At 38.0% G+C, this 14,117-nt stretch overlaps 1 protein-coding gene across 1 annotated transcript in view; it reads left to right on the top strand.

Annotated features, from left to right (window-relative positions):
• The first annotated feature begins 68 nt into the window (after positions 1 to 68).
• LOC124287704 (probable ATP-dependent RNA helicase DHX34) overlaps positions 69 to 14,117 on the top strand; it is a 53,555-nt gene continuing 39,506 nt past the window's right edge. Inside the window, 6 exon segments of the mRNA XM_046724224.1 lie at positions 69 to 775; positions 2,046 to 2,128; positions 2,575 to 2,712; positions 3,426 to 3,517; positions 4,004 to 4,141; positions 13,228 to 13,362. Of these exon segments, the coding sequence (XP_046580180.1) occupies positions 222 to 775; positions 2,046 to 2,128; positions 2,575 to 2,712; positions 3,426 to 3,517; positions 4,004 to 4,141; positions 13,228 to 13,362 (1,140 nt within the window). The 5' untranslated portion in view covers positions 69 to 221.

Genomic DNA, 14,117 nt, shown 5'->3' with positions numbered 1-14,117 from the left:
TATCATCAGTATACAATAAGATGAATAGTGTTTAGATATATGTTTTATGGCAACATATTATATCTTATTAATTGGAATAAAAAAAAACATCATACGTATATTTATGGTTTAGTACTATGTCAGCTTCCTGTAAAATGGCGGCTTCCATGAAAACCGAAAAACAACAAATGCTGCAACGTCTGTGTTTCGTATACGGTTGATGACATTTAACATAACTGATCATGACAACAAGCGACGATCTGAGTGATTCCGATTCTTCTCTGTCGAAAGAAAAGTCTTCTTCTAGTCATAAAAAGAAACGTAAACATAGTAAACACAAAAAGTCAAAACATAAACACCACGACAAATCCAAAGTAAGGGAGCGCAGTCCGGAGTTCCACGATCGTCATGTATCTCATGCAAAACATACATCTTCAGATGACAATAAGAGGTATCACGACATCAGACGATACAAAGATGGGGGTGCCGACACTAGCAGTAGACATAGTGCAGGAGATACCGACGATAACAGTAGATACACGCATCATGAAAAGCCTTCAAAACGTAGGCTAAGTGCTGTGGAACATGAAAAGGCACGTGATATTTCTCACAACAAATACAGTGATGTAAAAGACGTGTATGCAACAAACTTTAAGGACAAAAATCGTCATGGAAAAAAGGCTGCTTCATTAGATTCTGATTCGGAAGATGAGCAGCAGGACACGGACTTTGATTTCACTCAGCATAAGCCATCTTTGAACAGAATATTTTTCAGAGATCAGGACTTCATAAGAAGGTAAATACTGAATGTACTGTGAAACATCCAAACTGTCCTTCATATAAGTTGCAGCACATTTGATGGTTATAATTTCTTTGTTGTTTAACACTGTTCACAATTAATGTTCATCTACAAAACGTAACCTAAATTCATGGATTAACCTTGATTTGTGGATTACAGTAATTATCATGCTATCTCGTAAATTTAGACTCGTATGACGTCACGATGCAGTACTTTTGATGAACACACAATGCCATGCCTTGCTGACAAAAATGTTCCAAATCTCTGCATTACACATAAATACACTAAATCTAATTGTCCAGCACTGAGAAAAATAACCCAAGATCACTAATGCCACTAATACCGAATTTTATCTTTACAAAATGTCAAGTCAAAAAGATACCGTTAGCACCAACCTTCTTACATCCCGTTGTCTGCTTTCCTAGTGTCAAAACTCACTGCAATGGGCTGTCGTACATAGTGATATATTGTAACCGACTACGCAATCCACGAAACAAGGTGACGTCACATTTTGTAAGCACATGAATGGGTGATGAATGCAAATGACTTTGGTAAACAACCGTTTCATTCACTAGTGGAATATTAGGCATTTTCAATTTGCTGAATCAATGTATAAAATAATCAGTGAGCATACAAAATGAAATCATGCATTTAAAATATGATTTTCGCTGCACTTCCCTTATATGACTGACTGAGTTTGGTTTTACACCGCTTTTAGCAATATTCCAGCAACATCACGGGGCGGGGGACACCAGAAATGGGCTTCACCTTCCCTTATGTGATGTCAACCTGTTTGTTTTTCAATCTGTTTGAGGACCAGCAGAGCTAAACATACGCATAAGTCTGTATTTGTGTAGACATTCTCTTTCTTCAAGTTGTTTTATGGCCTGAACATGCTCATGGACTTAGTCTGTGTTATTTATCTTTGAGCAGAACATTAAATAATATTATTATTTCAATCTTTCATGACAGAACATAATGAAACAAAAGTACACCTAAATTTTGAAATTTTATAAAAGATCCCAAATTATTCTCAGTATTCTTGTCAAAATATACCTAACTATTTGTTGTAAAAATCTGTGTTTATTTCATATTGTCATGATTGTGTTGCAGCATAATGCTGTTGTGTGTCAAAATACTCTCTGCATGTCACTTCATTGACTGTGCATTTTGTCATAACTGGTATGGGAGTAAGGCATGATCGTGATGGAAAAGGTTATGACCCTCTTTTGGCATCTTTCCTATCGTCTTGCTTGTTTGATTTCAGAGGAACCAAACAGTATGATGATTTTTGGGCATTCCTGGTTAAATATCAAGAGTTCCAACGGAAGAAGGCAGCCAAAAAACATCGTATGTATCAATTTCATGATGTAAAAGCAAATATTTGGATTGGTTGGGAAAGCATGTTAGAGTTATCTAGCAGGGCATGGAATCATCCAGTAGATGACATCCTTATGTTGTCAGCTTTGGTCATGTGGACAAGGCTCTGACTTTGGATCAGAGGGTCTGTGGTTCAAATCCCAGACCAGTTCTCTGAAAATTTATGGCAGCTACAGTTACATGCCCTTATTTAAAAAAATCACAAAATGTCAAATCTAAAATTTGGGACCCCATTCCATAGAGTGATCATAGGACTATAGTAGACTTTAATCAATGCTAAAGAATGGGAGTGGAAGTAAGTATTGAATATGATGTGGACAGGGACTAGAAACATGATAACCTGTTTGTTGATGTTAAGCATAGGCGTACGTATGTGTCATTTAATGATCTTGATGTATTAGGGGTTTCAATTTCAGCTACAAGTAAACCATCCTCGAGACTGGAAGATGAGGGGAGGCTTGGCCTACCACAAACATATGACAACCGTTACCGCATCAACCTGTCGTTGGTCAGCAAAGATGTGGAACTGTTCCTCAAGAAGGGGCGACTTGTTGGTGAGTATCAATGGATGCTGTACAGAGTTTCACAAACATTGTGGACCACTAGACAAATGGCAGCATTGATCTGTGCAGTTGTAGAATCAAAGGGGATCGACCTGACTTGTGTGTGAAAAGTCCTTTTTGTTTTTCCTTTAAAACTGAATAAAGGGTAAAGATTGAGTGGAATTGGAATTTGCAATGTGTACTGTATCTAATGATTGTTGTCACATGGTGTACCATTATCATACTGCAGCTCTGGAGTGCATGTAGAGATTTCCCCCAGTTGTGAATTGACTTTATTCTCTGCTTGTTTGTTACACATCCTGAAATACAAATTTCTGGTTCACATGTTTACCTGTCACTGAAATGTATAGTGTCTCAATCAAAGGTGAAATCACACATTTATCTTAACTACAGAGAAATTATGCCACTGTCATGGTAGCTAAATTTAGTTAGTTTAGCTATATCTTGTGTTTTTCAGTATTGGTTCTACAAAAACTTTGTTAACATCTTTTATGGTGCTTCCTTTCATGGATGAAGAGAATGGCCTCAACTAGTTTAATAATCGACATTAGCTTTTATGTCTCATATGGAATGTGATTTTACCAGAAGGTATCAACATGGGGATTTTAGGGATGTGTAGTGAAACACCTAGAAATCAAGGCATGGTGTAACAATCATTAATATATTAGTCCATGTGTCTGAACACTTTGCTTCCTTGATGCCAGACTACGATGTGGGGCGAGAACTGACCCGGGAGAGAGTGACCAAGTTCAAGGGCATCCTGCTTCACTATCTTGACTTCCAACAGAAACAGAAGGTAGGGCAACGTGGAAAGGTCTTTGTGTGTTGGGTAGCATATATTTGTGTGACACATCCATTTATTAAAATGTCTCTGAATGTGTTATTAGGTGTGCCATGCTTTTTGCTGCAATATTTTTTACTCCAATTATCCAAAGTACTCAGTTATATGAAAATAGTTTTGGCATATATAGCTGGCAATGAGCCAATAGCCGATTTCATTGGGGTACTCACATTTATTTTACTTTTAGAACATTATGACGTAAATGTTTCTGTTCCAACAGCCCAGTAGGGATATCAGGTCACAGTAGGTCCTCAGTGACTTGTTCCAAATGCCAGTGAGATGTGACTCTGGTATTAAGTGAATGAGTCCATCATACTCCAGTGGTGTGGATTGTTGCTTTCAGTCACTGATTTGCCTGGTCCAGGCTTGTTTATATGCAGTCCATCATGAATGTTAAGTAAGTGATTAACAAACATACACTTCCTTACTGTATTTTGTCAGTTCTCCAAGTTGAGGAAGATCCGTGCAGACCAGGAGAACTTGCCCATTTTCCAGTACAAGACCATGATCTGTGGTATGGTGAAGCGCCACCAAGTGGTGGTTGTTGCCGGGGATACAGGATGTGGCAAGTCCACACAGGTAAGTAACACAGAGATAACCACATGCAGATCTAGAGGGGGTCTGAAAGGGTGCGTCTAAACATACATGAATCTTAGAGAAGGTCAATAGTGGTGTGCATGAACATACATAAATCTCGAGGGGGTCTGAAAGGGTGCGTCTAAACATACATGAATCTTAGAGAGGGTCAATAGTGGTGTGCATGAACATACTTAAGAATCTCAAACATACATGAAATCTTAGAGAGGGTCAATAGTGGTGTGCATGAACATACTTAAATCTAGAGGGGGTCTGCAAGGGTGAGTCTAAACATGCACAAATCTTAGAGAGGGTCAATAGTGGTGTGCATGAACATTCTTAAATCTAGAGGGGATCTGAAAGGGTGCGTCTAAACATACACAAATCTTAGAGAGGGTCAATAGTGGTGTGCATGAACATTCTTAAATCTAGAGGGGGATCTGAAAGGGTGGACATCAACATCAATCTTAATGGGGGCTGTGGGTGTACATGAACATGGCTTACAAACACAAACTGTTGCATGAATGAATAATCACACATTTTTTATGTTTTACGCACCCACTCCCCAATCAACCCTTTTCCAAAAAATATCAGTAGTGAAGTTACTCACTCTGAATTACTATTTTGTGCATGCAAACTAAAGATTTTTTGTGTTAGCTTATATCATGGTGGGTTGTGTGCCATTGGTTTGCCAAGTAATTGCACAGTGAATTTGTTGTTTGTTCCTCTAACCAGTGATTGTCTGCTGAATGAATCTGACATTACTAAATGTACGTATTGTTGAGTACTATTGTGTGAGACTGTGTGGCTGCCATGATCAGATGTTTCTGTTGATGGAATCTTGCAGAGAGTGACGTAAAGCCTGACTCACTGTAGCACCATTACTGACCCGTTAATCTAGATCTGTGTGATCAACTGTACACAGTTGTGTCCTTGTGCTGCCATCTGATACATCTGATACATGGGTCTGATACATCTGATACACGTGTCTGGTACATCTGATACATCTGATACATGAGTCTGATACGTCTGATACATGTGATACATGGGTCTGATACATGTGATACATGTGTCTGATACATCTGATACATGAGTCTGATACGTCTGATACATCTGATACATGGGTCTGATACATGTGATACATGTGTCTTATACATCTGATACATGTGTCTGATACATCTGATACATGTGGGTCTTATACTGATACATGTGTCTGGTACATCTGATACATCTGATACATGAGTCTGATACGTGTCTGGTACATCTGATACATCTGATACATGAGTCTGATACATACATGTGATACATACATCTGATACATGAGTCTGATACATCTGATACATGAGTCTTATACATGTGATACATGTGTCTGATACATCTGATACACGTGTCTGGTACATCTGATACACGTGTCTGGTACATCTGATACATCTGATACATGAGTCTGATACGTCTGATACATGTGATACATGTGTCTGATACATGTGTCTGATACATCTGATACATGAGTCTGATACGTCTGATACATCTGATACATGAGTCTTATACATGTGATACATGTGTCTGATACATCTGATACATGAGTCTGATACATCTGATACATTAGTCTGATACATCTGATACATGAGTCTGATACATCTGATACATGGGTCTGATACATCTGAAACATGAGTCTGATACATGTGATACATGTGTCTGATACATCTGATACGTGAGTCTGATACATCTGATACATGAGTCTGATACATCTGATACATGAGTCTGATACATCTGATACATGAGTCTGATACATCTGTTACATGAGTCTGATACATCTGATACATGAGTCTGATACATCTGATACATGAGACTGATACATCTGATACATGAGTCTTATACATCTGATACATGAGTCTGATACATCTGATACATGAGTCTGATACATCTGATACATGAGTCTGATACATCTGTTACATGAGTTTGATACATCTGATACATCTGATACATGAGTCTTATACATCTGATACATGAGTCTGATACATCTGATACATGTGTCTTATACATCTGATACATGAGTCTGATACATCTGAGTCTGATACATCTGATACATGAGTCTGATACATCTGATACATGAGTCTGATACATCTGATACATGAGTCTGATACATGTGATACATGAGTCTGATACATCTGATACATGAGTCTGATACATCTGATACATGAGTCTGATACATGAGTCTGATACATCTGATACATGAGTCTGATACATCTGATACATGGGTCTGATACATCTGATACATGAGTCTGATACATGTGATACATGTGTCTGATACATCTGATACATGAGTCTGATACATCTGATACATGAGTCTGATACATGAGTCTGATACATCTGATACATGAGTCTGATACATCTGATACATGGGTCTGATACATCTGATACATGAGTCTGATACGTCTGATACATCTGATACATGAGTCTTATACATGTGATACATGTGTCTGATACATCTGATACATGAGTCTGATACATCTGATACATGAGTCTGATACATGAGTCTGATACATCTGATACATGGGTCGGATACATCTGATACATGAGTCTGATACATCTGATACATGAGTCTGATACATCTGATACATGAGTCTGATAAATCTGATACTTGAGTCTGATACATGTGATACATGGGTCTGATACATGGGTCTGATACATCTGATATATCTGATACATCTGATACACCTGATACATGGGTCTGATACATGTGATACATCTCATATATGAGTCTGATACATCTGATATATCTGATACATCTGATACATGGGTCTGATACATGTGATACATCTGATACATGAGTCTGATACATGTGATATATCTGATACATCTGAGACATGAGTCTGATACATGTGATACATGTGTCTGATACATCTGATTTATCTGATACATGTGATATATCTGATACATGGGTCTGATACATGTGATACATGGGTCTGATACATGTGATACATGAGTCTGATACATCTGATATATCTGATACATGAGTCTGATACATGTGATTCATGAGTCTGATACATCTGATATATCTGATACATGAGTCTGATACATCTGATATATCTGATACATCTGATACATGTTATACATGTGTCTGATACATCTGATACCTGAGTCTGATACATGTGATACATGTGTCTGATACATGGGTCTGATACATGTGATACATCTGATACATGAGTCTGATACATGTGATACATGTGTCTGATATATCTGATACATGGGTCTGATACATGTGATACATCTGATACATGAGTCTGATACATCTGATACATGGGTCCGATACATCTGATACATGTGATACATGGGTCTGATACATCTGATACACGTGTCTGATACATGTGATACATCTGATACATGAGTCTGATACATGTGATACATGTGTCGGATACATCTGATACATGGGTCTGATACATGTGATACATGGGTCTGATACATCTGATATATCTGATGACATGTGATACACATGTGTCGGATACATCTGATACATGTGATACATGGGTCTGATACATCTGATATATCTGATACATGGGTCTGATACATGTGATACATGGGTCTGATACATCTGATACATGAGTCTGATACATCTGGTTCAAGTGATACATGGGTCTGATACATCTGGTACATGTGATACATGGGTCTGATACATGTGATACATGGGTCTGATACATCTGATCTATCTGATACATGTGATACATGAGTCTGATACATCTGGTTCAAGTGATACATGGGTCTGATACATCTGGTACATGTGATACATGGGTCTGATACATCTGATACATGAGTCTGATACATCTGGTTCAAGTGATACATGGGTCTGATACATCTGGTACATGTGATACATGGGTCTGATACATGTGATACATGGGTCTGATACATCTGATACATGTGATACATGGGTCTGATACATGTGATACATGGGTCTGATACATCTGATATATCTGATACATGGGTCTGATACATCTGATACATGTGATACATGGGTCTGATACATGTGATACTTGGGTCTGATACATCTGATATATGTGATACTTGGGTCTGATACATCTGATATATCTGATACATGTGTCTGATACATCTGATATATCTGATACATGATACATGGGTCTGATACATGTGATACATGGGTCTGATACATCTGATACATGAGTCTGATACATGAGTCTGATACATCTGTTACATGAGTTTGATACATCTGATACATCTGATACATGAGTCTTATACATGTGATACATGTGTCTTATACATCTGATACATGAGTCTGATACATCTGAGTCTGATACATCTGATACATGAGTCTGATACATCTGATACATGAGTCTGATACATCTGATACATGAGTCTGATACATCTGATACATGGGTCTGATACATCTGATACATGAGTCTGATACATCTGATACATGAGTCTGATACATCTGATACATGAGTCTGATACATCTGATACATGTGTCTGATACATCTGATACATGAGTCTGATACGTCTGATACATCTGATACATGAGTCTTATACATGTGATACATGTGTCTGATACATCTGATACATGAGTCTGATACATCTGATACATGAGTCTGATACATCTGATACATGAGTCTGATACATCTGATACATGAGTCTGATACATCTGATACATGAGTCTGATAAATCTGATACTTGAGTCTGATACATGTGATACATGGGTCTGATACATCTGATATATCTGATACATCTGATACACCTGATACATGGGTCTGATACATGTGATACATCTCATATATGAGTCTGATACATCTGATATATCTGATACATCTGATACATGGGTCTGATACATGTGATACATCTGATACATGAGTCTGATACATGTGATATATCTGATACATCTGAGACATGAGTCTGATACATGTGATACATGTGTCTGATACATCTGATTTATCTGATACATGTGATATATCTGATACATGGGTCTGATACATGTGATACATGGGTCTGATACATCTGATACATGAGTCTGATACATCTGATATATCTGATACATGAGTCTGATACATGTGATTCATGAGTCTGATACATCTGATATATCTGATACATGAGTCTGATACATCTGATATATCTGATACATCTGATACATGTTATACATGTGTCTGATACATCTGATACCTGAGTCTGATACATGTGATACATGTGTCTGATACATGGGTCTGATACATGTGATACATCTGATACATGAGTCTGATACATGTGATACATGTGATACATGTGTCTGATATATCTGATACATGGGTCTGATACATGTGATACATCTGATACATGAGTCTGATACATCTGATACATGGGTCCGATACATCTGATACATGTGATACATGGGTCTGATACATCTGATACACGTGTCTGATACATGTGATACATCTGATACATGAGTCTGATACATCTGATACATGTGTCTGATACATCTGATACATGTGATACATGGGTCTGATGCATCTGATACATGTGTCTGATACATCTGATACATGAGTCTGATACATCTGGTTCATGTGATACATGGGTCTGATACATCTGGTACATGTGATACATGGGTCTGATACATCTGATATATCTGATATATGAGTCTGATACATCTGATACATGTGATACATGGGTCTGGTGATACATGTGATGGGTCTGATACATCTGATATATCTGATATATGGGTCTGATACATGTGATACATGTGTCGGATACATCTGATACATGTGATACATGGGTCTGATACATGTGATACATGAGTCTGATACATCTGATACATGTGATACATGGGTCTGATACATGTGATACATGGGTCTGATACATCTGATACATGGGTCTGATACATCTGATACATGTGATACATGGGTCTGATACATGTGATACATGGGTCTGATACATCTGATACATGTGATACATGGGTCTGATACATGTGATACATGAGTCTGATATCATCTGATACATCTGATACATGAGTCTGATACATCTGATACATGAGTCTGATACATCTGATACATGAGTCTGATACATCTGTTACATGAGTTTGATACATCTGATACATCTGATACATGGGTCTGATACATCTGATATAATGGAGTCTGATACGTCTGATGATGCATGGGTCTTATACATGTGATACATGTCTGATACTGATACATGAGTCTGATACATCTGATACATGAGTCTGATACATCTGATACATGGAGTCTGATACATCTGATACATGGAGTCTGATACATCTGATATGAGTCTGATAAATCTGATACTTGAGTCTGATACATGTGATACTTGGGTCTGATACATCTGATATCTGATGCATCTGATACACCTGATACATGGGTCTGATACATCTGATACATCTCATATATGAGTCTGATACATCTGATATATCTGATACATGGGTCTGATACATGTGATACATCTGATACATGAGTCTGATACATGTGATATATCTGATACATCTGAGACATGGAGTCTGATACATGTGATACATATGTCTGATACATCTGATTTATCTGATACATGTGATATATCTGATACATGGGTCTGATACATGTGATACATGGGTCTGATACATCTGATACATGAGTCTGATACATCTGATATATCTGATACATGGAGTCTGATACATGTGATTCATGAGTCTGATACATCTGATATATCTGATACATGGAGTCTGATACATCTGATATATCTGATACATCTGATACATGTGATACATGTGTCTGATACATCTGATACCTGAGTCTGATACATGTGATACATAGTGTCTGATACATGATACATCTGATACATGTGATACATCTGATACATGGGTCTGATACATGTGATATGTGATACATGGGTCTGATATATCTGATACATGGGTCTGATACATGTGATACATCTGATACATGAGTCTGATACATCTGATACATGGGTCTGATACATCTGATACATGTGATACATGGGTCTGATACATCTGATACATGGGTCTGATACATGTGATACATCTGATACATGGAGTCTGATACATCTGATACATGTGTCTGATACATCTGATACATGTGATACATGGGTCTGATGCATCTGATACATGTGTCTGATACATCTGATACATGAGTCTGATACATCTGGTCTCATACATGTGATACATGGGTCTGATACATCTGATCTATCTGATACATGTGATACATGGGTCTGATACATCTGGTACATGTGATACATGGGTCTGATACATCTGATACATGTGATACATGGGTCTGATACATGTGATACATGGGTCTGATACATCTGATATATCTGATACATGGGTCTGATACATGTGATACATGTGATCATGGATACATCTGATACATGTGATACATGGGTCTGATACATCTGATATATGTGATACATGTGTCTGAGACATCTGATATATCTGATACATGGGTGTGATACATGTGATTCATGGGTCTGATACATGTGATACATGAGTCTGATACATCTGATACATGAGTCTGATACATCTGATACATGTGATACATGGGTCTGATACATGTGATACATGGGTCTGATACATCTGATACATGTGATACATGGGTCTGATACATGTGATACATGAGTCTGATACGTCTGATACATGTGATACATGTGTCTGATACATCTGATACATGAGTCTGATACATCTGATACATGAGTCTGATACATCTGATACATCTGATACATGGGTCTGATACATGTGATACATGGGTCTGATACATCTGATACATGAGTCTGATACATGTGATACATGGGTCTGATACATCTGATACATGAGTCTGATACGTCTGATACATGTGATACATGAGTCTGATACATCTGATACATGAGTCTGATACATCTGATACATGGGTCTGATACATCTGATACATGTGATACATGAGTCTGATACATGTGATACATGGGTCTGATACATCTGATACATGTGATACATGGGTCTGATACATGTGATACATGGGTCTGATACATGTGATACATGAGTCTGATACATCTGATACATGTGATACATGGGTCTGATACATCTGATACATGAGTCTGATACATCTGATATATCTGATACATGTGTGATCTGATACATGTGATACATGGGTCTGATACATCTGATCTATCTGATACATCTGATACATGAGTCTAATACATCTGGTACTCTGATACATGGGTCTGATACATCTGATACATCTGATACATGTGATACATGTGTCGGATACATCTGATACATGGGTCTGATACATGTGATACATGGGTCTGATACATCTGATACATCTGATACATGGGTCTGATACATCTGATATATCTGATACATGGGTCTGATACATCTGATATATCTGATACATGGGTCTGATACATCTGATACATGGGTCTGATACATCTGATATATCTGATAGATTGGTCAGATACATCTGATATATCTGATACATAAGTCTGATACATCAGATACATGTGATACTTGGGTCTGATACATCTGATACATGTGATACTTGGGTCTGATACATCTGATATATCTGATACATGGGTCTGATACATGTGATACATGGGTCTGATACATCTGATACATGGGTCTGATACATGAGTCTGATACATGAGTCTGATACATGTGATACATGAGTCTGATACATGTGATACATGAGTCTGATACATCTAATACATGAGTCTGATACATCTGATACATCTGATACATCTGATACATCTGATACATGTGTCTGATACATCTAATAAATGGGTCTGATACATCTGATACATGGGTCTGATACATCTGATATATCTGATACATGGGTCTGATACATCTGATACATGGGTCTGATACATGAGTCTGATACATCTGATATATCTGATACATGGGTCTGATACATGTGATACATGGGTCTGATACATCTGATATATCTGTGAGTCCTGTCAGACATTTGCCTTGAATCAGGACTTTTGGCATATAATCACCATACCTGTCCTTGTTGGTTTCATCAATGTGGGAAATATCTGGGACATAAAGCACTTGTGGCTCTCTTCACACGTCGTGTTGACATGCTGTGATGTCTGAAATGTTGGTAAATGCAGCTGTATAACCCATCTCACTGTTGTCTCAGGTGCCGCAGTATCTGATGGAGGCAGGGTTCGAGAACATTGCCTGCACTCAGCCACGGAGGATCGCCTGCATCTCTCTATCCAAGCGAGTCAGCTACGAGACGTTGAATGAGTACGGCTCAGCTGTAGCCTTCCAGGTACACTGATAGCCAAGAAACCACAACAGACATGCTAGATACATTCCCAGCTTTCCTCCAATTAAATCCCAATAGCAATACTCCAGAATTGGTATTTCAGTAATACTGAAATAGTATGTAATATTGATGCTTTGTGGTACTTTTTGAAAAGTTTGATATGCATACAATTGCTTTTTCAAATGACTAGCAAGAATATTTGTCCACAATGTTAATTTGTCATTCTCATATTGATTTAAAACTACAAAAGATAACAGATTGACCTAATGACCTTTTAGTGTGGACCGCCTCTGTGGTGTTGTGGTTAGAGCGTCCGCCCGGAGAGCGGAAGGTTGCAGGTTCGATCCCCGACCGCGTCATACCAAAAGACGTTAAAATATGGTACTTGTTGGTCCCTGCCTGGCGCTCGGCATTAATGGGTACAACAAGGACTGGTCGACTCGGAGTCAGTATAATGTGTCTGAGTGGGGTATTCCTGCTTCACTGCAGCATGGTATCTCAGTGATATAGCACTATAAAACCAGCTTAAGTCTGGGCTAGTACAAGCAGCCCACCTACACATACACATGCATGCACGTGGTCATATGAGCGAAATATTCTCAAGAGCGACGTAAAACCTAATTTCACCTCACCTCACCTTTTAGTGTGATGCCCAAACCACATTAATACAAGGTTATGGTGATGAAATATAGTGATTGTTAAAGATCTTCTGTTTCTAAACTCTGGAACAAGTAACAATTATGCTGAGACAGTGTTAT

Source organism: Haliotis rubra, unplaced genomic scaffold (assembly GCF_003918875.1).
Source record: "Haliotis rubra isolate DU_JTF1 unplaced genomic scaffold, ASM391887v1 Scf405, whole genome shotgun sequence".
NCBI lineage: Eukaryota > Metazoa > Mollusca > Gastropoda > Lepetellida > Haliotidae > Haliotis > Haliotis rubra.
This window is presented reverse-complemented; position numbering and strand designations above follow the sequence as displayed.